This window comes from Vombatus ursinus, unplaced genomic scaffold (assembly GCF_900497805.2).
Source record: "Vombatus ursinus unplaced genomic scaffold, bare-nosed wombat genome assembly UNPS02012082.1, whole genome shotgun sequence".
NCBI classification, from domain to species: domain Eukaryota; kingdom Metazoa; phylum Chordata; class Mammalia; order Diprotodontia; family Vombatidae; genus Vombatus; species Vombatus ursinus.
The window spans coordinates 1,774,727-1,801,100 of NW_020951860.1; the positions used below are offsets into that span (position 1 = coordinate 1,774,727).

At 37.9% G+C, this 26,374-nt stretch overlaps 1 protein-coding gene across 2 annotated transcripts in view; it reads left to right on the forward strand.

Annotated features, from left to right (window-relative positions):
• Positions 1–26,374, forward strand: part of WNT5B (Wnt family member 5B) — a 140,253-nt gene that overhangs the window by 43,871 nt on the left and 70,008 nt on the right. The window contains exon 2 of one of the 2 annotated variants that reach the window (XM_027857350.1): positions 10,723–10,822. The exons of the other annotated variant lie outside the window; for it this stretch is intronic. Coding sequence (XP_027713151.1) covers positions 10,736–10,822 — 87 coding nt within the window. The 5' untranslated portion in view covers positions 10,723–10,735. The remainder of the gene's footprint in view (positions 1–10,722; positions 10,823–26,374) is intronic. 2 annotated transcript variants of the gene reach the window in all.

The following is a 26,374-nucleotide window of genomic DNA, read 5'->3' on the forward strand; positions in this document are numbered from 1 at the left end:
ATATCCTTATGAGGAATATGAATGACATAGGTTATCCCTCCTAGTATTTGAACCCAGGTTTCCTGGCTTCATGTAGTGTGCTATAGCATATGCTTCAGAAAACTATAGGCCCCTCCAGAATAACTTGGTGCAAAGTCAGGTCCAAACTCCAAATGCAAGGAAGCTTGATTAGCTCTCTGCTATTATTCAGCCTTGTTATTTCTTTTTTTTATAGGGTGCTGGACTGTCTTAGCATAGTGTCTGAAATTAACCATAAAGTTGTGCTGTTGAAAACTTTTTGTTTATTATAGAAAACATTCCATACTAGCACTTAACATGCAAGACCCAGTATTGATGCTGTGTTGTTGTTGACATGTTTTTTAGTCATGTCTTACTCTTTGTAACCCGATTTGGTTTTTGTTTGTTTGTTTGTTTTGTTTTTTGTGAGTCAATCGGGGTTAAATGACTTGCCTAAGGTCACACAGCTAGTAAATGTCAAGTGTCTGAGGCTGAATTTGAACTCAAATTCTCCTGACTCTAAGGCTGGTGCTCTGTCTACTGCACCACCTAGCTGACCCTTATTTGGGGTTTTCTTGGCAGAGAAAATGGAACGGTTGGCCATTTCCTTCTCCAGCTCATTATTACAGATGAGTAAATTGAGGCAAACAGGATTAAATGACTTGCCCAGGGTCACCTAGCCTGTAAGTATCTGAGGTCAGATTTGACCTCAAAAAGATGGATTTTCCTGACTCCAGGCCTGGCACGTTATCCATTTCACCACCTAACCACCTTAATTTCTTACCCCTCCCCCTTTGTCTTTTTATTTGCTCTCAAAATTCCCTTAATTTTGGGCTCCATAAGTCCTGCATCCAGGACCAATAGAGTTTAGAGTGGCCCAGTGTGAACTGTGCTGATATGTTTCCAAATAACAGCTCATAGCTGAAGAGACAAACAGGAGCTTTAAATTGGTCTTATTTACTAGTATCTTTGCCAAAATTACTTTAATAAGTGAAAAACATTAGTGGCATAACTGTCGTAGCCAGGCACTTTGTCCTTGGGAATGAACAGGCTTTGATTCTATCTGCCAAGCAAAACAGCATAGCCTAGAAATAGAGTTTCAGCCTATTTAAGTGAAATTTTTCTGCTCTTTTCCAATGTAATGTTTTAGTTGATAATAAAAATAGCTAGTATTTATATAGTGCTTTAAGATTTGCAAAGTGTTTTACAAATATCATCATTTGATCCTCACAACAATCCTGGCAGGTAGGTGCTATTATCATATCCATTTTATAGATGAAGAAACTGAGACTGAGAGAGAGAGGTTAAGTGACTTATTTGCCCGGGGTCACATAGACTATGTAAGTGTTTGAGGGAGAATTTGAACTCAGGTCTTCCTGACTCCAGGTCCAGTGTTCTATCCACTGTACCACCTAGCTGCTTCTTTGTCCTAAAGTAAACTTTTTTCTCTTCCCTTCCTTCTTCCTCTTTGTTTTCCTCATTCCTCTCTCTCTGGAAACAACTGGTTTAATAAGTATCAATCAGGATATATCTTTCTTTTAGACACTAGCTCTTCAATGCTTGGCTCTATTTCAAGGATGATGATGGCTGCCATGCAATCTTCCCATGCCACTCAGACTGCTGACCTCCCAGTCTCTTGTCTTGAACTATTTCCATATTGTCAGAATGGTTACTCCATAATTCTTACTAATCTTCCCTTCTCTCACCTCACTACAACCCCTAGGAGGAGAATGAGATAGGAATGTATCTAGCAGTAATCTTGGAAATAAAGTTGGTGTTGGGTTGGGTTGTTTTTGTTTTTGTTTTTGAGATAAGCATGAAATCTTTAATGAGAAAGAACTCAAGATTTTAAGTCTAACAAGCATTTGTTAAATGTCTACTGTGTTCCAGGCACTGTGTTCAGTGCTGGGGATATACAGAAAGACAATAAAATACTCCCTGGCCTCAAGGAACTCTCTCTGTCTCTGTGTATCTCTATCTCTGTCTCTGTCTCTGTGTCTCTGTCTTTGTCTCTGTCTCTCTGTCTCTGTCTGTCTGTCTCTCTCTATATATACATATATGTATGTATGTATTTAGAGATAATCAGTAAGGAGAAGGCACTAACATATTAAGGGAGACTGAGAAAAGCTTCTGGTAGAAGGTAAGATTTTAATTGGGACTTGAAGGAAGCCAGGAGATTAAGATGAGTAAGGACAGAATTCCAGGCATGGACCATTGGAAAAAAAACATGAAGTCAGGAGAAGGAGTGTCTTGTGGGAGGAAAGCTAGGAAGGGTTCAGGTTAGAAAGGTCTTTAAAAGGCAAAGGATTTTATATTTAATCTTGGAGATAATAGGGAGCCACTGAAGCTTATTGAATGAGGGGGGTCACATGGTCAACTTTGCTCTTTAGGAAGATCATTTTGATAGCTGAGTGGAGGAGGGACTGACATGGGAGAGATGAGGCTATTGTAGTAGACTAGTCATGAGCCTGGGTGTACCAGAGTGGTGACAGTGTCAGAGGAGAGAAAAGGGAATATATGAAAGATGTTTTGAAGGTAGAATCACCATGACTTTGCAGATTGGATTGGGGGGCGGGATGAGGAGATGAGGAGGATATGAAGTTGTGAGCCTGGGTGATTGGGAGGATAGTGGTGCCCTTTGGCAGCAAGTTAGTGGAGGGCTTGGGAGGAAGGATAATGAGTTCAGTTTTAGACATGTTGGATTTTAGATGCCTACAAGACCTCAGTAGTTTGTTCAGTCTGAGATGTCCAATGGGCATCCAATGGGCCATGGAGATGAAAGAGAGGTTAGGAAAGAAGTTAGGACTGGATAAGTTGATCTGAGAATTATCAGCATAGACATGATAATTGAATCCACAGGAGATGATGATGATGATGATGATGACAATGATGATGATTTAGAATTTATACAAAGCAAGACTAGCTGATTTCTAAGGTCTCTTACAGCTCTAAATCCTGTGATCCTGTAAAAGCAAATTTTGTAGCTAATAGCCCCTCTCAATATTACTTTGCTATGTGCAGGGCAAAGAGTTGGAGTGGATAAATAGTTGGCTTCAGTACTAGAATACATTGGTTCAAGTCCTACCTCGAACACATATTGGCTGTGTGGTCTTAGACAAGTCCCTTAGCCTCTCAGTTTCCTAGGCAGCTTTCTCAGTTTATAAATTGCAGAGAAAGTGTCGACCTATATTGGTAGGAGTGTCCTTATCCAGGAGTTCCCTAAAACAATGTGTAGGACAACAAAAGGACCACTCACTGTACTGTACTGTAATACTAACTGCCTCCACAGTATCCTGATTCTTCCTTCGAGAGCTTCTTGTTGGTAATGTCCACCCTAAACCTAGTCAGTTTGTGGGAATTTATGAGCTCAAGCCTTAAGTTCATTCATTCAAAATCATAACCCCCCCCAAAACCCTAAAGTTCATTTTGGGGCAGCAGGGAGAAGATTTCTATTAATAACCCCTAAAATTGGAAAAGAAAACTAGTTTTCCGGGAAGGTCAGAAGAAAATTATGTTCTCAGTTATCTTAACTATTTTAGCAGACTCACAGCTGGTCTTGGTAGAAATACTGAGTAAGGAAGATTGCACCACTTGGGTTGCCTCTTTGCTTCATTAGTGATACCTCAGTCTCTCCATTTGTGAAATAGAGACCAAAAAAATCTATCTAATTAAATTGTCTGAGTGTTGTGAGGTGATGGGGTGAAAGCTGCAAACACAAGTACAGAGTTTGTAATGAGTCTGACAAAAACCAGACAATCCTTTTCTTGATTCCTGTGTAAGATGCAGTTAAGAGATTGCTGGATTTGCAGTCAAAAGATTGGGTTCAAATCCTGTTTAATTTTTAGCAAATCACTTAACCTCTCTGGTTATTAGTTTCCTCTTCTATAAAATGGGATGGTTAGACTATATTAAGTCCAATGTCTTGTTTAGCTCTAAATCTATTATCCTATGTTGTACCACCTGAATCAAACTTATCATTAACCCCAGGAGTTGTAAGCTATCACCGCTGAATTCCTAAATTATGTGCCACTAACTTGGTTGATCACGTACCTACTCCCTTCCTTCCCTTATTCAAGATTCTTCTTAAATTTCATTGACTTCATCAGAATTAATCTTGCCTCCGAAACTTACTGGCTTGTGTAATCCTGGGCAAGTCACTTACCCTCGGTCTGCTCCAGTTTCCTCAACTGTAAAATTAGGATCATAATAAGTACTACCTTAGAGGGTTATTGTAAGAATCAAAGGAGACAATATTTGTAAAGAGTTTAGCACAGTGCCTAGCATATAGTAGGTTCTTTAGAAAAATCTTTGTTTCCTCTTGCTCCCCCTTCATTTCCTTTCTTCCCTTATTCAAGATCCTACTTAAATTTCGCCACTCTCACAAAGTCCTCCCTGATAAAATGGAAGTGAAATATTCAAACTTATCATTTAAAAACTCCTAACCATTCTTTCAAACCACAAAGACAGACAAGAAACCAGCATGGAAAACTTTACCAAAAAAAAAGAAAAGATAGTACTGCGCTCTTAGTACATAAAAAAAAGACAGGCTAGGACTGTGCTGACACTCTGTTAACATGACAACCTCTTGAGGTCAAGAATTTGTATTGTCTGTAGTTAGTGCGTAGTAAAATTTTCTTTATAGATATTCAACCCTCAGTACATATTGTTAGTGAATGAAATTAGTCAGATGCTAGAAAATTATTACACAGAAAAGACTTAGGTTATTAAGTTCCATATTTAATTCTTGCCCTACTCTATTGTAGGGAATTCAAGGGAAGAATCGTGACATATTATGATTATTTTTTGCATCCAGTTATCATTGTGTGTTTGCACCCTGTTTTCCCAATAATTTATATAATTCAATTCAGCAAGAATCTATTAAGCTTGAACTTCTGTTATTCTAATATAACTATTTTTATATATGTATGTATGCATGTACATATATATGTAATATGTGCATGTAATGTTACACAAGCACATATCAATTAATAAGAATTTATTAATGCTTGCTGCATGCCAGGCACTGGGCTAGGTGCTAAGAATACAGTTAAAAATAATCTCTATACTCAAGGAGTTTACATTCATTACATTGAGTGATGAGGAGGGAAAATGGTAGGCTTCTTTAAGGGAGTTTTTGAAAGACTTGCCAACAGAGGGACATGTTCTTAAGGAAATCTAACAGCCCATGATAATTTTTAAATTATACTTTCCATTTGTTGTTCATCAAGGATTTAACAGAGCATGAATAGAACCGTATGTAAATAGTGTCTAATTTGTGGACTCTTTGTCCCTACTCTAATGCCTTGTGTTCTCGGTGTAAGTGAGTTGAGGGTAGGGGAAGGAAAAGAGTGATGAGATAGATTTGTTGTTGTGCAGTTGTTTCTAGCACCCTAGGATAGCACTATCATTGAACACCTAAATCTCTCTTGGCAGATAACCTCACTTTCTAATTCTTTGAAAAGAATGAGGCCATTGCTCTGGAGAGCCCACATTTCCCATCCTCCCGCTTTCAGAGTACGAGATGACCCATCTCTTTACTCAGGCTAATTCCCTCGTTCAGTCATGTCCACCTCTTCATGACCCCATGGACCACCGATGGACATACTGATACTGTCCATGGGGTTTTCTTGCCAAAGATCCTAGAGTAGTCTGCCATTTCCTTCTCCAGAGGCAAACAAAGGTTAAGTGACTTGCCAAGGGTCACATAGCTAGTGTCTGAGGCCAAATTTGACCTCAGGTCTTCCTGACTCCAGGCCCAAAGCTCTAGCTGCCTCTTAATTTCTTCTACCTGTGCCCTTAATCCTATCCCCATATCTTCCTGGACTTTACTCTTATCAATCATTTACTCTCTCTTTTCTTCAACCCCTCCTTCTCTATTGCCTTCTTTTTCACAGACTATAAATGTGCTTGTGTCGTATACCTGTCCCAAACTTCTAAAAAAGGAGAGTTCAGGCTATATTTGCTGTCTCTACTTCCTTACTGTTTCCTCAATCCATTGTAGTCTGACTCTGCTAAAACTCCCTGTCATCACTGACCTCCTTGCTGTGCTGATAGTCATACTATTGGAGATGGGAGAGGGAAGAACTAGGACCCAGACACTCCTTGTACTCCTATGTTGTGTCTTCCAGCTTTAACACTCACCTTCTTCTTCTTCTTCTTCTTCATCTTGTTTTTTTTTTTTTAGGCAGTTGAGGTTAAGTGACTTGCCCAGGGTCACACAGCTAGTAAGTGTCAAGTGTTTAGTCTGAGGCTAGATTTGAACTCAGGTCCTCCTGACTTCAGGTCTGGTGCTCTTTCCACGGCACCACTTAGCTGCCCCAACACTCACCTTCTCTCCTTTCTATTTTCCATACACTCTGTCAGCTCACCTCATTCACTCATACTCGACCCACTTTTCCAAGCTCCTGTTCTGTCCTGAATGCATTGAATTCCTCCCATGCTGATTGATCCTTGTACTAAATTCCCTTTTTTTTCTCTCAACGCGCCAGCTCCACTGTGACCATAAGATTAGCTCTTGGTCCACCCTTTTTCTTCCACCATACCCCGTTGAGTGTCTAACCACTAATAACCAGCTATGAATCAATCAATCAACTAACCAACACTCATTTGTTAAATGCTTACTATGTGCCAAGCTCTGGGCTTAGCTCTAGGGACATAAAGGTTGCTAGCCTGAGTGACTGAGAGGATGATGGTGCCTTTGACAGTAATAAGAAAGGAAGGAAGAAGGGGAAGTTGGTGAGGCGAGGCAGAGAAAAATAATGAGTTATATTTTAGACTTGTAGAATTTCAGATTCAGTTTGAGATGTCCAAAGAGCAATAAGGGATTTAGGATTAGGACTCAGGAGATAAGTAGATTAGGGTTGGACCATGGGATCTAATGAGATCACCAATAGATGGTATAGAGGGAGAAGAGAAGAGGGCCCACACAGAGCTTTGGGGAATACCTGAGGCTAAAGGGCATGACATGGATAAAGGGCCAGCAAGCAAGAATGAGAAGGAATAGTCAGGAGGAGAACCAGGAGAGAATAGTGTCATGAAAACCTAGAAAGAAGAGTATGCAGGAGGAAATGGTGATCTAGGGTATCAAAAATTACAGAGAGGTCAAGGATGACAATTGAGAAAAGATTATTAGATCTAGCAATTAACAATTCATTGGTGGGGCAGCTGGGTGGCGCAGTGGATAGAGCACTATCCCTGGAGTCAAGAGGACCTGAGTTCAAATCCAGCCTGAGACACTTGACACTTATTAGCTGTGTGACCCTAGGCAAGTCACTTAACCCCATTGCCTAACCAAAAAAAAAAAAAAAGAGAGAGTTCATTGGTAACTTTGGGGAGGGCAAATGACAGCTGAATGATGATATTAGAAGGCAAACAGAAATTAGAGGAAAAGAAATAGAGGCACCTAGTTTGCATTCTCAAGGAGTTGAACAGAGAAAGGACAGAGAGATATCAGAGAAGTCTACTTCCTGATGTTCTTGAATAGTCACATTGTGGGCAGCCAAATTACGTCATTACCTGTGACACACAGTTGTTTGTTCTTCCTTTTCTACATAATCTTGTGATATCTTTTACCTCTGACACATAACTTTCCAACCTTAGTTCATACTACTCTTTCTTATATTAGATATTCAAATCATATCAGGCAGCCATGTAACTCAGTGGATAGAGCCCTTGGCCTGCAGTCAGGAAGACCTATGTTCAAATCTGGCCTCAGGTACTTACTAGCTATGTGACGCTGGGCAAGTCACTTCACCTTTGTTTGCCTCATTTTCTTCATCTGTAAAGTGGTGATAATACAGCACTTATCTCCCAGCATTGTGAGGATCAAGTGGGATAATACTTGTAAAGTGTTTAGCACAATGTCTGGCACATAGTAAGTGCTATATAAATGTTAGCTATTAGCAGCAGCAGCAGCAGCAGCAGCAGTAGTAGTAGTTGTAGTAGTAGTAGTAGTATGCTGGCTGTTCCCAGCAGGCTTTCCAAATTTCCTGGAACATACTACTTCCTTATCTTTACCTGTTGAGATCATTCTCTTTCTTTAAGGCCAGGCTCAAATACTTTCTTTTCCATGAAGCCTTCCCTGGTGGTAGCAGATGGAAATGATCTCAAAATTTGTGTTGAACTCTCCTTTGCCTCTCTCTCAGTTCTCCTTCTATTATCCTTCTTTATGTGTGTATCACATTGCCCTTATTAAACTGTAAGCTCCTTGAGGATAAAAACTGTCATTTCTCATCTTTATATTTCTGGCATCTAGGACAATGTCTTGGACATGGTAGGTACTTAATAAATGTTTATTAAATGAATTAAATTGTGTATGACATGCACATGCACCCCAGGAAAATTACTGGGCTCTTTATAGTCATTAGCATATAGTGAATATGACTCATTTTAAGAACTCTGAATGCTTTATCTTTATTTAGTCTTATGATACAAGGGGGGAAAAGCCATTTTTGTTCAAAATTGACATCTTATGTATTTCAGCATAGGTTTCATCATACAGAGAGAGGAGTACATAAAAGAAGGGTTAGTGATGTCTCTGTGCTTTCATATATGATAGCAGCACTCAGTTTCCTCATCTTTAAAATGAAAAATTTAGATTGCTAGCCTTTGTTTGAGGCAAACCTTATGCTAGCACTCTCATAGTTCAGATTTGGTGTTGGGATAAAATGAGGAACTCACAAGTCATTGAACAGTTAACAAAAGGAGGTTTTTTTCCTTTTCCTACCGTAAGGATATCCAATAAGGCTACAGTGGCATTTAGCTATAGACCATGGCCTCCTTCCTTTCCACATGGAAATGTGTCTGGACAACAGGACAGGATACTGTGGCTCTTTTAGTCTTCAGAAACCCACCAAGGCTGAGGGCCCCAATCCTGCCTTTTTATGCCATGAAGCTGCTTCAGGGAAGTAGGGACCAATCCAGTCCTATAGACCTTTGTCTCCTTGTAGGGAAAACTAATTCTTGTCACAGGAGGAAGGAGGAAACATGGGCTTAAATTCTGTTATCAGGAAATACTGGTAGATATGAATTCTATTACAACCTCCAAGGTCCCTTTGATTGTATTTCTTTTGAAAGCTACCATAGTTTTTCCTTCCTTACTAAGATTTGACTGGACCATTAAGCAAGTGTAATGATATGGACTCTGGGGAGTCTATCTTTATTCCCACTCACACTGGCAAGTCAGTTCCCCAGATCGTGGTTAGCTACATTGTTTCCCCCTAAGGGTTCTAGGCTAACTAAAGGGATTATGGGATATTCTGTAATGTCATTAGCTCAAGGCTTCATTCTGTTATGCTTCCCCCAGTATCAATCACCAGGGATCATTGTCCCAATATCATTTGCCAAGTAACATAAATTATAGTGGATAGAATATCAGAGTGTAGGTCATCCTCAGTTCTTGCACCTATACCAGCAGGTATAAGCTTTGGAAGTTTCTACTTGAAAAGGCTTTGATTACTGCCCCAGTGACAGAACTCAAGGATCAATCTGAGTACTGAGGGACTCAGTAAACTGGTGATGATTTATTTGGCCATGGCAACACATGAAACAAAGAAAAATAAATTATGACTCTCAGTCCTGATAGTAGTGGAGTAGTGAAAAAAAGAAGAGTCTTAGGTTTTTTAGATAGTCTATAAACATTAACTTATCTCTAAGTTGTCTAAATAGCTGTTTCACACGTTTAGACAGAGATAAATCCACTGGCTAATGAATTACAAAAATGAGTACAGGGAAGGATGGTGAAATGCTAATGTGGTTCAAGTTTAAGAAATATTTCAAATATTTTCATCTGGAAGAGAGTCAGAAGGCACTGAATATGCCAAGCACCAACCAAGATCTTAATTTTGTCTTTCCAGGAAATTGATACTAATATGCTAGTCATATAAGAATTAGCTGTCAGAGCAATCAGACCATTGACTGACTAGTAAGAGCAAAAGTCAAAATCAGTATTAAATTAGAGGAAAGAATAATATACTTAAGAAGATATCGAGAATATCTGTAAGAGCTTCAACTTTATCTATTCAAGACTGCTGTCTCATGCCCCAGACTAAAAAGTAAAAAACACAGAGATATTGACTTTAGTTATCTCCACTTCCAACAAAGGTTTAACTGATTGCAAAGCAATCATTACAATGAGGAGGCCAAAAGAGCCTAGAACCAGTCTTAACCAGCAAACACTTGATAGCTTTGTCAAGTGGAAAGACATGGCAGCCAAGGAAACACTGTTATTAGAATACAAAGTCAAGTGTTAAATAGTAGAAGGAAGATGGTGAAAGATTACAAGTATTATTACATCAAAAGCAGCAAAAAGCAGTGGAATTGAAAGTCTTCAGAAAGCTTTGTATGAGGTTTTCACCACTGTCATGGACTTATGAAAGGTCTAAATAAAAGAGGGATTCTCTAGGAATGGTGAGGTTCTCCAGATGTGATATGCTTGTTATACTATTTGTTTCAAGCCCCAGAACATTACAGGACTTCCTCGGTGATGTCCATGATTTTTCAGTAGAGATAGTAGAGAACAATCTATGCAGGAAAAAGTAAATGGATGAAAGTTGCTTATTGCTAAGACTTGCAATTGGATGAGCTGTCTATTAAAGTAGTGCCTCAGTACATTATCTCCAAATGGCAGTGAGTTGGGTTCAGAATGAATAGGAATAGTCTGGATTGTACTGTTCTTTCAATAATCCCAAGCTGTTCATTGACATAAAAACACTATCTTTTTAACAGAAATGTTTTCCTGATGATGTATGGTTGTGTGTATTCGAACACTACAATAATCAAAGAAGTAAAGCTGCAGATGACCCAGAAGGCAATGGAAACACACATGGTAGGTGCAAGCAGACTTTAGCATATTTCCAACAATGCTATCATAAAGGAAATGTATTATTGGAAAAAGAGGTCGGGTTAGTCATATAGCAAGAGTGATGGCTAGCATATGGGAATCTAGAGCATAAACTAGTTAAACCCATGAAACACCTAGAGGAAGATCCCAATGAAGGATCATAGATAAGAATTAAATAGGAGGAGAAGTGTGGATGGGTTGCAGTCTCCATCAATGGAGGGAATATGCACACTAATGAGCCCACAAATCCATTGAATTATGGCAGTTACCAAATAAACTAGTTATTAAATACTTCTGCAGAAACATGATCTCAATATAGGTACTATCCCTTCAACAGTGTGGATTGAAACTTATCCATACTCTCTTATCCTGTTTGGTTTTTGTTCATATTTTCTCCATAAGTTCTCCACAGAGAATCCACCTAACATAATTAAAGTCTCCCACTGGTTCTTTTAAATTTTTGTAGATACCAGTGCATATTTAGGTAATCCATTGGTTATCCTTTATTCTTTTTTTTTTCCTTGTGAATGGAGATCACCAAGAGTCAGGAATTGAACAGAGGACACTGTCAGTGGAAAAAAAAGAAATAGGAAAAGAAAAGCAAAATGTTTTAAACAGGCTTAATTTCTTTAAAACATTTCGTGGTTTCAAAAATTCTTTTTTCCCACCAAAGGAAATTCAAAAATTTGAGTATTGTATGCAGGGGCAGTAATACAAAATCTTCTTGCATGTGTTGGTGTTTAGAAAAACACACTTTTAACATTTCCCACACTCTTTCTGCTTTGGTATATGCTTTATTCTTGATACATGACTGGCCAACCTTATTTTCATACCTAGAATTATAGGAACATAGCTTGAAGGGACCTTAAAGGCTATTGAATCCAACCCCCTCACGTTACAGATGAAGAAATTGAAGCTGAGAGATGTTATTTGCCCAGTCTTCCTGAAGTCTTCTTGACTTCAAGCCCAGAATTCTATCCACTGTCCTATCACACGTAAAATTCATCACTGGAAATATGCTGTATATGACTTTTTCCCAACATGCTTTTGTATTACCTGCAATTGTGATTCCTTGGCAGTTATGGTATCACATTATTCAAAACCATGTAAGTATTGTTAGTTATTGTTATTAATGTTGAAATGATGGGCTTTTGCAATGGGGAACAGATTGAGATCATTTAAAATGCTGTACAATTTCTTAAATGCAGTTTAGTTCAGTTTTTCCCTTTTATTTCATTCTGAGGCCACATTCTTTAGTAACTTCCTAAGATCTATGTACTTATGGATTGAGTCAATAGATTAATCATTCAACTATTTGTTGTAATTGAGGCAATATGTATTTGTGATCCACTTTATTTTTCCTATTTAGATAGCTAGGCTGATCTCTTTTGAATCTCTGTGGATTTTATTGAGGAGGCAGTACAATGTCATTCGCAAACAAGAACTTCTGTAGAACTTATCCATTAATAGGGAAATCCTCTTCTTTTTGGACCTGGCAAATGATATCTATGACAATCACAAACACCTTTGTTCAGCATATGTTCCTGTTTGCAGTCCTTCTAAGGCTGATGCTCAGGCTTGTGGTGCTCCCATCAGTTCTAGAAGAAACTTATATGATTTTGAGACACTTTGTTTGAGCTGCATTTTGCTCCATGGGCAGCATTCCTTTTTTAAAATTAGCAAATGACAGAGTTGTTTACTTTTTCTTCTTTTTCCCTCTCTCTCCTGTATGACTGTCAAAACATGGTCTGTAGAAAATCAATTGGAGGGGCAGCTAGGAGGAGCTGAATTCAAATCTGGCCTGAGATACTTACTGTGTGACCCTAGGCAAGTCATTTAACCCTGATTGCCTAAAAAAAGAAAGAAAGAAAGAAATTAGAAAAACCTCTTTTCTTCATATGTGTGTGTGCATCAAGGATATCTTTGACGTATACAGCAACATTTTTCATAAGATCTTATAGCAATGAGAAATTAGGCTTATGAATTGTTAGTTGTGGAGGTCTTCATGGTTGGCTTCTCTTTTGGTAATATTACAATCCATGATTTTTTTTTCCATTCTTTTACCAATTTCCACTTTGACTTATCTTGAAAATTGGTCCCTGTTTGACTTTAAAATTGTTACCTCCAGCATAGATTCCCCAAATGAATGAAGCATTTATTAAGCACTTACTATGTACAAAGCAGTATTCTAAATGCTGGGGATACAAATAGAAAAGTAAATCAGTCCCTTCTCTCAATGAGTTCACAATCGAATGAGGGAGACAACAGCTGCAAGTCTTATGATTTTTAAGGGACGGCAGCAAAGCAGATGGTGATGCTTCTTCTTTAACGTCATTTCTATGAATAAAATCAAATAAGTTTCTGATGTTGACAGTGCCAAGGACTTTGGTAGCAAGAACTTTCTTTTCTGGGTCTTTAGTAGATGTGCCTGTCGCACCTGCAAGAGCAGTTGGAAGCATCTGTACAAAGTTGCTTCCCAGGATGATGGCTGAGAGCCCTGAGCTAGACATAATGCCTTTCCCAAGGTTCTTGGGTTCAGGGTTCTGGGTTGCTCTATTAGGGTTTAAGAGGAGATGTTGGTAAAAGTGATAGTGGTGGCTGACCTCTCTGGCATGTGCCACTTTCTGTTTCTCCCTCAAGGTGCCTTGCTTTTTCATCTAGGCTGGCTTGCCATCATTATGGGTGGCAGTTGGTGGGGATAGCTGAGTCCTTCTCTACAGGAGCTGTTTCCTCAGATGGTGACAATAAGGTCTGGGCTGGAAGCTGCCATGCCCAGGACTGTTGTACCTATCTACATGTTGATGGCATTTGGTCAGCAATTTTTTGCATAGTGGTAAGGAAAGTGGCTTCCTCATCCAGAAGCCCTCAATGATGGCTATGGTAACTGGGATAGAGGCAGATCTGGTAGTTTGGGGAACAGACTGTCTCCATCAGGGTCCAAGGGAAGAAGGTGTCAAGGTGGTTGTGGGAGTGCTAGGCTGACTTACGTGCCTTGCATATATATCTTCTGCATTTCATCAGATATCAAAGATACAGCCTTTTAGCAAAAAAACAAAATTCTTTTTTATTATGAACTTAACAATCATCAACTAACACAAACATTCTAAATTTCAAAGAACAAAAATAGGCTGACATATGAAACTGGCTTATATATGAAATTCTAACAACTGTCCTATTTGTGACCCCTTCTGAACTTGTTTTTGTTTTCTTTTGTTTTTTAAATGTTGTATCATCTTTTATTCCTTATTGAGTGTCTCTATAACTTCCCACTAACTCACTCCCCTTAGAAGCCCTCCCTTGTAACAAAAAGCATAGTTTATAACACATAAGCATTGTAGGCATAGTCATTCTTCCTAACTTCATTTTTTAAATGATATTTTCACATCCTCTTCCTCATACAATATATTGGATATTGGAATTGGTGAATCTCAAATGTGGTATTTCACTATCTTTTCTGATGAGCATAGATCACCATAGAAGTGTCAGCAGATCTGTTCCATTTCACATCTATTTGTTTTTCTCCTAGTTTCATCCAAAAGTATCCTTGAGATATGACTGACTCACCCTCATACTAAGTTCTCTGTCTCTGCAATCTTCTTTTCCCATTGAAAACTTTTTTTGGGGGGAGGAGAGAAGAAGACCACAACCTGATGATTGATGGCATGGTAATGGTGATAAATATTTCTGACCACAACAACACTTGTAGATCATATACTTAGTCACTAAAGCAATTTTCATTAGTTACAGGGTTTATTAAACGTAAAGAAATTACAAAGGAAACCATTGAAGGGCTGTGTTCTGACTTGTTCAAAGAAGCACTCATGCTGATGAAATTACAGTGTTGAAGTATTGGAAGAAGTAAGGTAATAGTCTTCTAACATCTTCTTCCAAATGTGACTATATAAAGGATTTATGATTTCATCAGTGTGGGAACTTCTTTTCACCAGCTGCATACCATCTATGACTTGGTGGGTGAATCTTAAGGAGTTGCCTGAAGTGACAGAGGTTAATAGACCTTCCCAGCGTCATACACTTATAATAAATGTTAGAGGAGGGAAGTTGAACTCAGCACTTCCAGTCTCCAAACCCAGAACTCTATTCACTGTAACATTTTTCAGATGAAATATGAATTATATTCAATAGATTAGATAACAATACTTTCCATAATTTTACATGGTACAGCCTGTGTTTGCACTTGCTCGGTATCCAAGATGCCACCTGAGGTCCTGTAATAGGAGTAGCATCCCACACTGGCTTATGTCCTGCCTTCCTTAAGGTCAGAGTAAGACAGTGTGTCACTTTACCATTAACTAGAAAGGGAATACAGTTTATAATTTTGCCCAGTAGGTGGTGCTATACTTGAGCCATCAGCTTAGTGTTATCATCAAGGTCTCTCTGACACATGTGCAAATTCACTAGCTATTTACCTGACAAGGGAATTGCTCCAAGAGGCTATACAAGAAAGAAAGCCTCCCTGGCCTTGGTTCTCAGGCTTGAGTAAAAGATGTTGACATATGTACCTGGATTATTTGAAAATTTATAGGAAAATCTACTCACTCTACACCTAGGAAATTTTCTAGCTCAGTCTTGACCCTATTTTTACATCATGCAGGCAATCAGTTTTCATTGGCTATGTGGTTTATTAAATATAAAAAATTGTAAAGAAATCATTATATACGTTCCTCCCCAAGTGCTTTTCCCAGGCCCTCACTGTACCTGTAAGTCATGGAAAGGGGGTGGTGGGTGGAGGGATTGCTTCTGTCCAGGGCCCAGCTCCAGGTCCTAAATTGGAACGGGGAAAGCAATGAAATAAGGGGGCATGACAGGGCTCAGACTGGCTTACTAGCTTTCTGACCACCAAAGAGGTTTCATGGTAGCTACCAGTCCAGTCTTAACATATAATCTCCTCCACACAGCTTTGTCTCTATTTTTGCCCAAAGATCTCAGCTTCTATAGTACTGCACTCCTGGGTGGTCTATCCCAGCTGCTCCAGATTTATGCCAAAGCAACAATCAGCAGAAGAGTGGCCTCATGGCTTCCAGTAGTTCTCTGTCATTCTCTGTCTTCCTCAAGCATCAAAGAAAGGCTAAGGGGAAGGACCAACCTACATGACTGCACACAGAATCTCATCTGTTCTCCCACCTGTTGCACAGGCAGTACGTTCTTCCTTTCTGCACGGGTGTGATTAAGGTAGTCCAGCAGCTGATTTAGTTCCCTATGGGAACCCTCAGGACCCCTCTGACTCCTACAGAGATGAAATGCATTGTAGATCTCTGCTATATTCCTATATATTAAACATGCCATCCTCCATAAAGTTTTCCAAATGAGTTTGTAATCCAGAGCCAATACAATATTACCTTCAACTGCCATTTCTCCAAAAAAGTCCTTTTCCGATCATGGGTTCCCAAAGGCAGTGCCAGTGAAACACAATTTCTGCCATGCTAGAAAGGCTTCAGGTTTGGGCCTCACAACAGACTTTATCTGTTGTTCAAAAACAATGCTAAGTACAAAGGGGTTCATTAGTAAGTGATGATTTTTTTTTGTTCTAGTATCAAATAAAACAAAGAAAAAATACAAAATAACCACGATTCCTATGTGGCCCTCTTCTACTCAGTCAGTCAATAAGCATTTATCAAGTGCCTTCTATGTACCAAACATTGTGCTAGGCACTGGGATACAAAGAAAAGCAAAAGATAGTCTCTACTCTCAAGGAGCTCACAGTCTAATGGAGAAAATAACATGAAAACAACTATGTTCAAACATGGATGAAGTAGAGGTAACCAATAGAGGGAAAGTGGGGATTAAGTGGGGATTAGGAAAGGCTTCTCATAGAAGATGAAATTGTAGCTGGGACTTAAAGCATGCCAGGGAAATCAGGAGGTGAAGAGGAGGAGGGGAAATGCTACCGAAAATGCCTGAAGTGAAAATTTTTATTTAAGGAACAGCCAGGAGCCCAGTGTCACTGAATATTAGAGTATATGGTAGGAGATGGTAGCACTGGTGGAAAAGAGACAGCATGCTGAGAAGAAGACAATTCTTAGACCATCTGCAAACATTAATTTTACCATTGGTGCTCTTAATGTGTGGTCTTTATCCAAGACCAAGTTGCTGATATACCGCTGGAGGAATTGAAGTATGTGCATGCTGACATTTTTGCCATAAATCAAGCAAGAAATAATCAATGGCATCTCTTGAAGGTGTTTTGGATGAGTCTATATACTTGTACATTCAGGGTCCTAGCATTAAATTCATCCATCTTTTAAATGTGCTGCAGTTTTCCCACTTCTACTGAAAAGTCCATCTATCTGCTTTTCACCACAGGGCTAGCTGGTAATTCACTCCACCCCCAACACAATGTCTGTGCTTTCCCCTGGGAAGAGAATGTTGGCATGTGTTCATACTCCTTGTCAGATTATCTGTAGCTGACAGTTGTGTGAAACATTCTTCTCAGTTGTTTTTCTTTATAAGAAAACACAGTTTGCATTCATTATGATCAGGTACAATTTTCTTTGGTAGGAAGAGGGATAAGTGGACCACTACTTTTGTGTTGTTTCTGTGCTTGGAACCTAAGGAAATACTGAAGGTAATATGCAGGTCTCACTCTCTACACTCTCTCTCCCTTTGGAAGTTCATTAATATAATAGAGATACAATAAGAAGCAAGCATCAAAAAATTAAAATAAAAAAATATATATTTTTAATTTTTAAAAAGAAGCAAGCATCCCAGATCACTTCGCCTTTCTTGTAAAATCTGCCTATATGTTTTTGTCAAAATGGAGATGGACGTGACAAATCATATGCATAGCAGAACAAGCTTCTTTTGTTTTCTTATAACCTTTCCTTGAATTGCAAGGAGGAAACTTTTAATATTTGATCTTCTTCCCACCAAGCTTATTCTCTAATAAAAACAAAGTTACCAGAGATTGTGAAGTACAGAACATTTCAACCAAAAACACAAATAAGGAACTTGTTGATTATCTCTAAGGGACTTTTCAACTTCTGCTTGGGTGAAGGATGGGCATTCTGACTTCGTTTGGTATTTAGGGCAGTCTCCAGGTAGCATTCTGACCCTAGCCATCCCTAAGAGGTTTGGACCTGGTTAGATCACATTGTCACATTGGATAGTTACTCATAGCCTTCCACCCCCTTTAACATTTTCACAAAATAAATCAGGCTTAAATACACATCAAGAACAGCCTTGGAAAAATAAACTACTAAAGGACATTGTAAAGGAGAGAAGTGAAAGAAGGAGAGAAGTATCCTACTTCTTTGCCTTCGTGATTTGTGGGGAGGGGAAAGACTGATTGAACAATGTGAACTTCAAAGTTGTTTTTTTGAACACCAGTTGATGAGCCTGGTTCTGGTACCTGATCATAATGACATTTTTGTCATAAATCAAACAAGAAATAATCAATGGCATCTCTTATAGGTGTTTTGGATGAGTCTATATACTTGTACCTTCAGGGTCCTGGTTGTCTATCAGCTTGGAAGCATCTGTTGATAGGTCTCTGCTCTTGTGATGGCTTGGAGAGAAGGGATACTTACAATATTATTTTTTAAAGATGCTGAGGATCACAGGGACCTCAGAGAACTCCTCTAGTCATACCCTCAGTACCTGAGCAACTTTGTTCTCTACAATAAAACTTTTGACTGAAGACCTCATGAAGGTATACCATTCATGTCCCAGGAGAAGAGCAGGCCTCTCTGTTGTTTTTAATTTGAAAAAAATTTTAAGAGCTTTCTAGAGATATTGACCACAAAAGCTTCTATCAAGAATGACAAAGAACTGAAGACTTTGCCTCCAGAAATACTGATGGGCAGGGAGAATTTTCTAATGATCTTCATAGAGTACATGGTATATGTCTTTCTTTCATGACCAAGTAATTGTTATCAATTCTCAAATTACAGGCTAGTTTTCTGGAGGAGAAGGTAAGGAAGTTTGAAAAAATGCCTTTTTTTTTTTTAACTCTTCAGGGTATCAGAAAGAATAGTGTTCCTTATAAAAAATGGAAGAAGAGGTTCCATGTTAAAACAAAAAAAGAATAAGAATCTCAAGAGGCAAAAGGAGGAATACAGACCCACAGAGGAGCAAATAGCAGATTTTTCTTCAAGGAATGATGATGTTGATTCATATTTGTCCTTGAAAGACAGATTCTCTAGTAAGGGTCAGAAAAAGAAAAAATGAATAGCAGTGGTTGATGACTTCTTCCTGTGGAGTACTGATAATAGTAGAGAGGTCTACTGACTTCCTCTGACTTATATCCAATGGCATGACAGAAAATGACTGTGTAATTGTCAAATTATATTACTTCTACTCATGTCATCCAGGACATGGCAGAAAACCTCTGAAGAATTATCAAAGCAGATGACTGCTACACATTTTGCATGAGCGCAAATGATATTTCTAGGCAAAATCTAGAATGTTCTTAAAGAGTATGATTTTGGGCAAGAAATTGAAGACCATAGGAGCACATATGGTGTTTTCTTCACTGTAACTGATTAAAGGAAGGGTCTTCAGAAGAGAAAGGGAGATTTGAGAAGCTGGTTAAGAAAAGAGTGTTTAAGAAAAAGCTTTGGATTTCTTGACAGTTTAAAATATAGAAATGATGGACTTATAGAGATAAAATATATCTAATGGGACTGGTAAGAATATATTTGCCAGAATCTTTTAAAAGAATGTAATCAAAAAGACTGAATAGGAAAGTAAGGGGGAAATCTACTTTCCTATATTCACCACCGTAGATACCAAGAACAGTAGCTATTATATAGTGAAAATAGCAGTAGAGTAGAAAATAGTATAGAAAATATGTAGTAGAAAATAGCAGTACCCAGAAATTCAAAAGACCAAAATTCAAGAAAGAAGCAGGCAACAAAACCTATAGTTTCTGATGTCTGTACACAAATGCACAAAGTATTAGGGAATGAGCAGCATAAATTGGAGACCATATGTAGATAGAAATAAATCTCTCACTCGGTCTCTGTATCTCTCTCTGTCTCTCTCTTTCCTGCCATCCACACATTCCATGTATGTTTGTATATATGAGTATGCATATATGTACACATATACATGAATTTATATACTTCTGTGATGTATTTATATATAGGTATAAATATTACTGAAACTTGAGAATATGAAGCCCATGACTAGACTATGACTCTGAAAGGTTATCCCTTATTCAAAAGTAAAAGGATAGGTAAAAGGTGAAATAGAGTGGCATTATATCTTAAGAATATATAATTATGTGAAGAAGTCCAGGAGCATGGAAACAAAGTGAAGAGAATTTAGTGCAAAAATCAAAGGAGGCAGAAACAGAAGTGATGTTACTGGAGGATGTAACAGACCATCTGCACAGAAAGAGGAACTAGATGATTTTGCAGAATATCTCACAAGCCTAGATGCTGGTATGATATAGTAATGAAGGAGGGGATTCCAGTTCTCTTTCTTTTTTCTTTTTCTTTCTTTTTTTTATTAATTTATTTTGATTTATCAACAATCACTTCCATAAGCTTTTGAGTTTTAAATTTTTCTCCCCCTCTCTCCCCAAGACAGTGCACAATCTGATATAGGCTATACACATACATTCCTATTGAACATATTTTCACATTAGTGATGTTGTAAGGAAGAATTAGAACCAATAGGAGGAACCACCAGAAAGCGGAAACGAAACAAAACAGAAGAAAAAAAGCAAATAGTATGCTTTGATCTGCATTCAAACTCTATAGTTCTTTCTTTGGATGTGGATAGCACTGTTCATCATGAGACCTTAGGAGATGTCTTAGATCCTTGCATTGCTGAGAAGGGCTAAGTCTATCAACGTTAGTCATCACACAACGTGGCTGTTACTGTGTACAACGTTCTCTTGGTTCTGCTCACTTCACTCAGCGTCAGCTCATACAAGTCTTTCCAGGTTTTTCCATTTGAAATCCACTGAAGCTTCTTCTCCCACACAAAGCAGGGAAAATAATTTCCTGACATGCTTTTAATGATAATTTCATCCTTCAAAAGGTAGAGAATATAATGAAGGGGGAATTCTACTCTACGTCTGATCTCATTAACAAGGGGGAACTGGTTTCTGAGGTGAAAATGATGGGAATCTTTCAGTGGAATTACTCCATATTAGAACGGAATCCAGAAATAGTCTTACAACGCACCCTTGATTTTGGGACAGTAGATTTCAAAGGCTTCAGAGGAAAAATAAGTGGAATCTCATGACCTAAAATTCTGAGTTGCAAGTCAGAAGAGGACGCTGAGGGGGCAGATAGGTGGCGCAGTGGGGGGGCAGCTACATGGTGCAGTGGATAGAACACCGGCCCTGAAGTCAGAAAGACCTAAGTTCAAATCTAGCCTCAGACCAAACACTTGACACTTACTAGCTGTGTGATCCTGGGCAAGTCACTTAACCCCAATTGCCTAAAAACTTAAAAAAAAAAAAAGAAGAGGAGGCTGAGTAGCTCTGAAGAATGAAATGAAGACACACAGAGAAACAATTCCCATGTTGAAGGAAAAGGTGAAGTCATCTGCCTAGATTGATATGGATATGCTAAATAGTAATTGAATGACTTAGATTTTTTTCAATAGACACATACAGAAGATGGAAACCAGGAGAGGTAAGGGATGATGAATAAAATATCCTGTCAAGATCATTAAATCTCAAAGTAAACTAAATTTGGTGAGAAAAACTAAGACAACAAAAATTGATTTTAGCTATATTAAAGAGGAAGATTAAAGAAGGGATAGAACCACTGCTTGAAGTGGATAGAACAAAATTATGGATAACATAGGGAAGGCAAAATTGCTTAACTTTTGTGTTTCTTCTCTTTTCTTTGCCTAACAGGATAATGTCTTCACTGGAAAAGACAGAACTAAAAACAAAACAAAAAGCTCAAAAGGTTAGTAAGGAGTTAATACTCAAGATAAGAAGGGAAATAGTAAAAGAGTACCTGACTCCATCCACTTGATGAGTTCAGGTCACCAGGAACTAAAAGAATTAGAAAATATGATCTTTGAAGGACTGTGAAAGAACAGGATAAATACTGCAGGATTGCAGAAAACCAGATAGCATTTTAATTTAAAAAAAAAAACAGAAAATTGTAGGGTCTACAAACGATAGACCAGTGATCTTTGATTCCTGGGGAAAATTCTTAAAAGCATTATTAAAGAAATGGCTAATGAACATCTAGAAAAGAAAGCAGTAATCACAAAGAGGTGGCATGACTTCATCAAGAACAGGCTCATGCTGAACTAACCATTTTTACTAGTATGGTAGATAGAGGAGATTATGTAGTTATAGTTTACCTAAATTTTGGGAAGCATTTAACTGCTGGTATTCCTGATATTCTTGTGAACAAATTGGAAAGATTTGGGCTAGAGCTAGACAATGGCACAATTAGGTGACATTTAACTGGTTGAATAGTTGGACCCAAGAATAGTAATTAATGATTTGATGTTAGCTTTCAAGGAGATCTTTGCCCTAGGGATCTGAGTTGTTTAACTTTTTTTTGTCAATGCCTTAGATAAAGGCAAAGATGTCACACTTATCAAGTTTTCAGGTAATGTAAAACTAGGGGAGATAGCACATTGCAGAAGAGAAACAGATTATAAGAGATCAAGTAATAGGAAACAAAGGGATACTTTTTTCCTTTTGAAATAGTATTTTATTTTTCCCAATTACATGTAAAGACAATTTTTAACATTCATTTTTTAAAAAATAATGAGTTCCAAATTTTCTTTCTTCCTCTTTCCCCTCCCCCTTCCCTAAGGTTATAAGCAATTTGATATAGGTTATATATGTGCAATCATGTAAAATATATTTCCATATTAGTCATGTTGTAAAAGAAGAAACAGAATAAAAGGGAAAAAACATGAAAAAAATAAAGAAAGTGCAAATAGTATGCTTTGATCTGCATTCAGACTCTACCTATTCTTTCTTTGAATGCAGATAGCATTTTCCATTGTGAATCCAAGAATTGTCTTGGATAATTGAATTGCTGAGAAGAGCTAAGTCATTCATAGTTGATTGTTGCACAATGTTGCTAATACTGTGTACAATGTTCTAGTTCTACTCACTTCATTTTACATCAGTTTATGTAAATCTTTCCAGGTTTTTCTGAAATCCACTTGCTCATCATTTCTTATAGCACAGTAGTATTCCATTACATTCATATACCACAATTTGTTCAGCCATTCCCCAATTGATGGGCATCCCCTCAATTTCTAGTTCTGCTGGTATAAATATTTTTGTATCTGCAGTTCCTTTTCCCTTTTTAATGATCTCTTTGGGATATAATCCAAGTAGCTGTATTGCTGGATCAAAAGGTATGCACAGTTTGAATGTCCTTTGGATGTAGTTACAAATTGCTCTCCAGAATGGTTGGATCAGTTCACAACTCCACCAGTAGTGCATTAGTGTCCTAATTTTCCCACATCCTCCCCAATATTTATCATTTTCCTTTCTGTCATGTTAGACAATCTGATAGGTATGAGGTGGTACCTCAGAGTTGTTTTAATTTACGTTTCTCTAGTCAATAGTGATTTAGAACATTTTTCATATGACTAAGATAGTTTTGATTTCTTTATTTAAAACTTCCTGTTCATATCCAAAGAGATACATTTAAGGTCTTACACTTAGAGTCAAAAATTGAACTCCATTAATCAAAGATGATAGCGACATGGTTAGACAAAAGTTCAACAGAATAAGGCCAAGGGTTTTTGGTGAAAGTTCAATGTAAGTCAGCAGTGGGCTATGACAGCCAAAAAATTAGTATTATTTTAAGGCATTAGGCTCAAAGTCAGGAAGACCTGGGTTCAAATTCTGCCTCAGACACTTATTGACTCTTTAACCTTGGACAAGTCATTTAATTTCTCCTGTGCCTTAGTTTCCTCATTTATAAAATGAAGGGAGTGGATTTAAGGGCCTCCAAGTTTCCTTCTAACTAAATACTAGGTACTACGTATAGGTAAGGATGGGCAGTAGCAAATAGGCATTTTGCTTTAGTCTGGACCCTCTGAAGATAATTGTGGAACTCATTTAAAAGGCCTTGTAGTATTTGCTCTATATGCTAAATACACACACATATGAATATTGCTACATTTGCTATACATATACAATGCATATATATTTTACATTTGCTATACATATACAATACATACATTGCTACATTTGCTACATACACATACATATGAAGTATATAAATTTTTTATCAAGTAGATAAAAAATATCTATTATTCAGACTGGGCAGCTATGTGGCACAGTGTATAGAGTGCTGGACCTGGAGTGAGGAAGATTCATCTTTTTGAGTTCAAATGTGGCCTCAGACATTTATTAGCTGTGTGACCCTGGGCAAATCACTTACCCTGTTTTCCTCAGTTTCCTCATATGTAAAATGAGCTGGAGAAGAAAATGGCAAAACACTCCAGTATCTTTGCCAAAAAAACCCCAAATGGGGTCATGGAGAGTCAGACACAACTGAATGACAAAATTTTCAGACTATGATTTGCAGTTGGATGGATAACCCATAGAGATGGTCTATTATCATGTCTTTGATGGGTACTATAGATGGACAATAAACTGGCATCAGAATTAGATAAAACGCTGGATTGCCTTTAGGAAAGGAAGTTTTTTCCCAATGATTCCAAGCTTCTCCCTGAAACAAAGTTCTGCCCTCTTTTTTTAAACATTGGTGTTTTTCTAGTAATGCTTTATATCTGCAAGTAATAGAATACAACAGTCTGAAGAATTATTGTTGAGGTATCCCAATAGAGAGGTTGATGTAAGTTGTTGTTGTTGTTCAGTCGTATCTAACTTTTCATGACCCCATTTGGGATTTTCTTGGCAAAGATACTGTAATAGGTTGCCATTTCCTTTTCCAGCTCATTTTACAGATGAGAAAACTGAGGCAAACAAGGTTAAGTGACTGACTTTCCTAGGGTCACACAGCTAGTGAGAGTCGGAGACCAGATTTGAATTAATCCTGATTCCAGGGCCGGGCATTCTATCTACTACCCCCCTAGCTGCCAAAAAAAAAAAATGATAGAGTTTAGATTTGAACCCAGGCATCCTGGCTCCAAGCCCAGCACTCTTTCCGCTACACTAAACTGCTTACTCAGGGATATGAGTAGGCTTCAACATATTACCTAAGAAGAATTACATACAAGTGCATAAGGATGTTGTCAGAAAGATCAATGACTAAGAAAGGAAAAAGGTCACTTGAGTAGCAGGAGGAGGGAATAATCAGTGGAGACATACTCCATTAGTATATAATATCAAAAGATTCAGAGTAATTCATAACCTTTTTTTGGGTCACAGATACCCTGGGTAGTCTAAGGAATCCTACAGTCCCCCTTCTCAGAATAATGAGTTAAAAAAACCATAATTGAAGGAAATGCCAAATTTTAGTTAGAGGTTAGTAAAAATAAAGATGTAAAAATTTCCTGAGTTTATGGACTGCCTGAAATCTGTCTACAAACTACCTATGGGGTCCGTGGATCCCAGGTTAATAACCGCTGATCTAGAAAAACACCTCCTATAGGTTGGGAAGAGAATTTACAAGAAGACATAGACACAAATGCAAGATATAAAGGCATGGACAGATTGCAAAATACACCCTTGGAGGGAGTACCAAAACTGATGAGATCACAAATCCATTAAAAGTATTTATGGCTAAATAGCTTTGATTAGAAGGATGAGCTATCTTTTCTAGAGAATCCAAATTGTGAATATAAAATAAGATATTTTTATAGCACTAAAAGGTAGATCATCAAATCTTAATGAATACCCTATTTTGAAACATATACAAGAAATTTTACAAAATACTGAGATCTCTTCCCAGTAAGAATGCACATAAAAAGGACCAATATGTAAATTGTTAATTTATTGTAGTATGATCTTCTATCTGTGTTGTTTTTTATGTTATTGGGAAAAGAAATGAGTCTGAGTATATGCTCAGTATATTGAGGGAGGAAACTCTGTGTATATAGCAAGAAGTATATCTGGAAAGGGGTGGGAACATGACCTTTCACCCTGGAAAGCTTGTAAAGATTAAGTTAAATCTTGCCAGATATCCTTTTTCCTATATTCACACAATAGGGACCTTTCCTTCAGGTGACCCATAAAGGTTAATGGAAGAATGCTGTCTGCACACATATGATTCTTTTGGAGAGAATAGTTTTCATAATTTAGGACTTACATGGGGTCAACACATATAGAGGCTTGAATCTCTAAATTATTTTGAAATTCTTCTATTCCATTCTTTCTTCTAATGACAATACACAACATAAAAGATGCATGAGGTTTGATTAGAGGCTTTCTGAAATGAAGGAAAAGGTCTTGTCAACTTGTACATTGTGTTTAGGCCTGAAACATCCAGCTAGGATATTTTTCCATGAAAAGAGGAATTTAGGAAAACTATTACCAAGGGTTTAAAAGTGGAAAAGCAGTTGGGCTGCATGTGGAGGGAAGATTGACATCAACAGGCTTGTTTCAGTCCCTAATGGCAAAGTGGGAAGTCATTCTCAACTTAGTGTCTCTGGGAGTTTCTG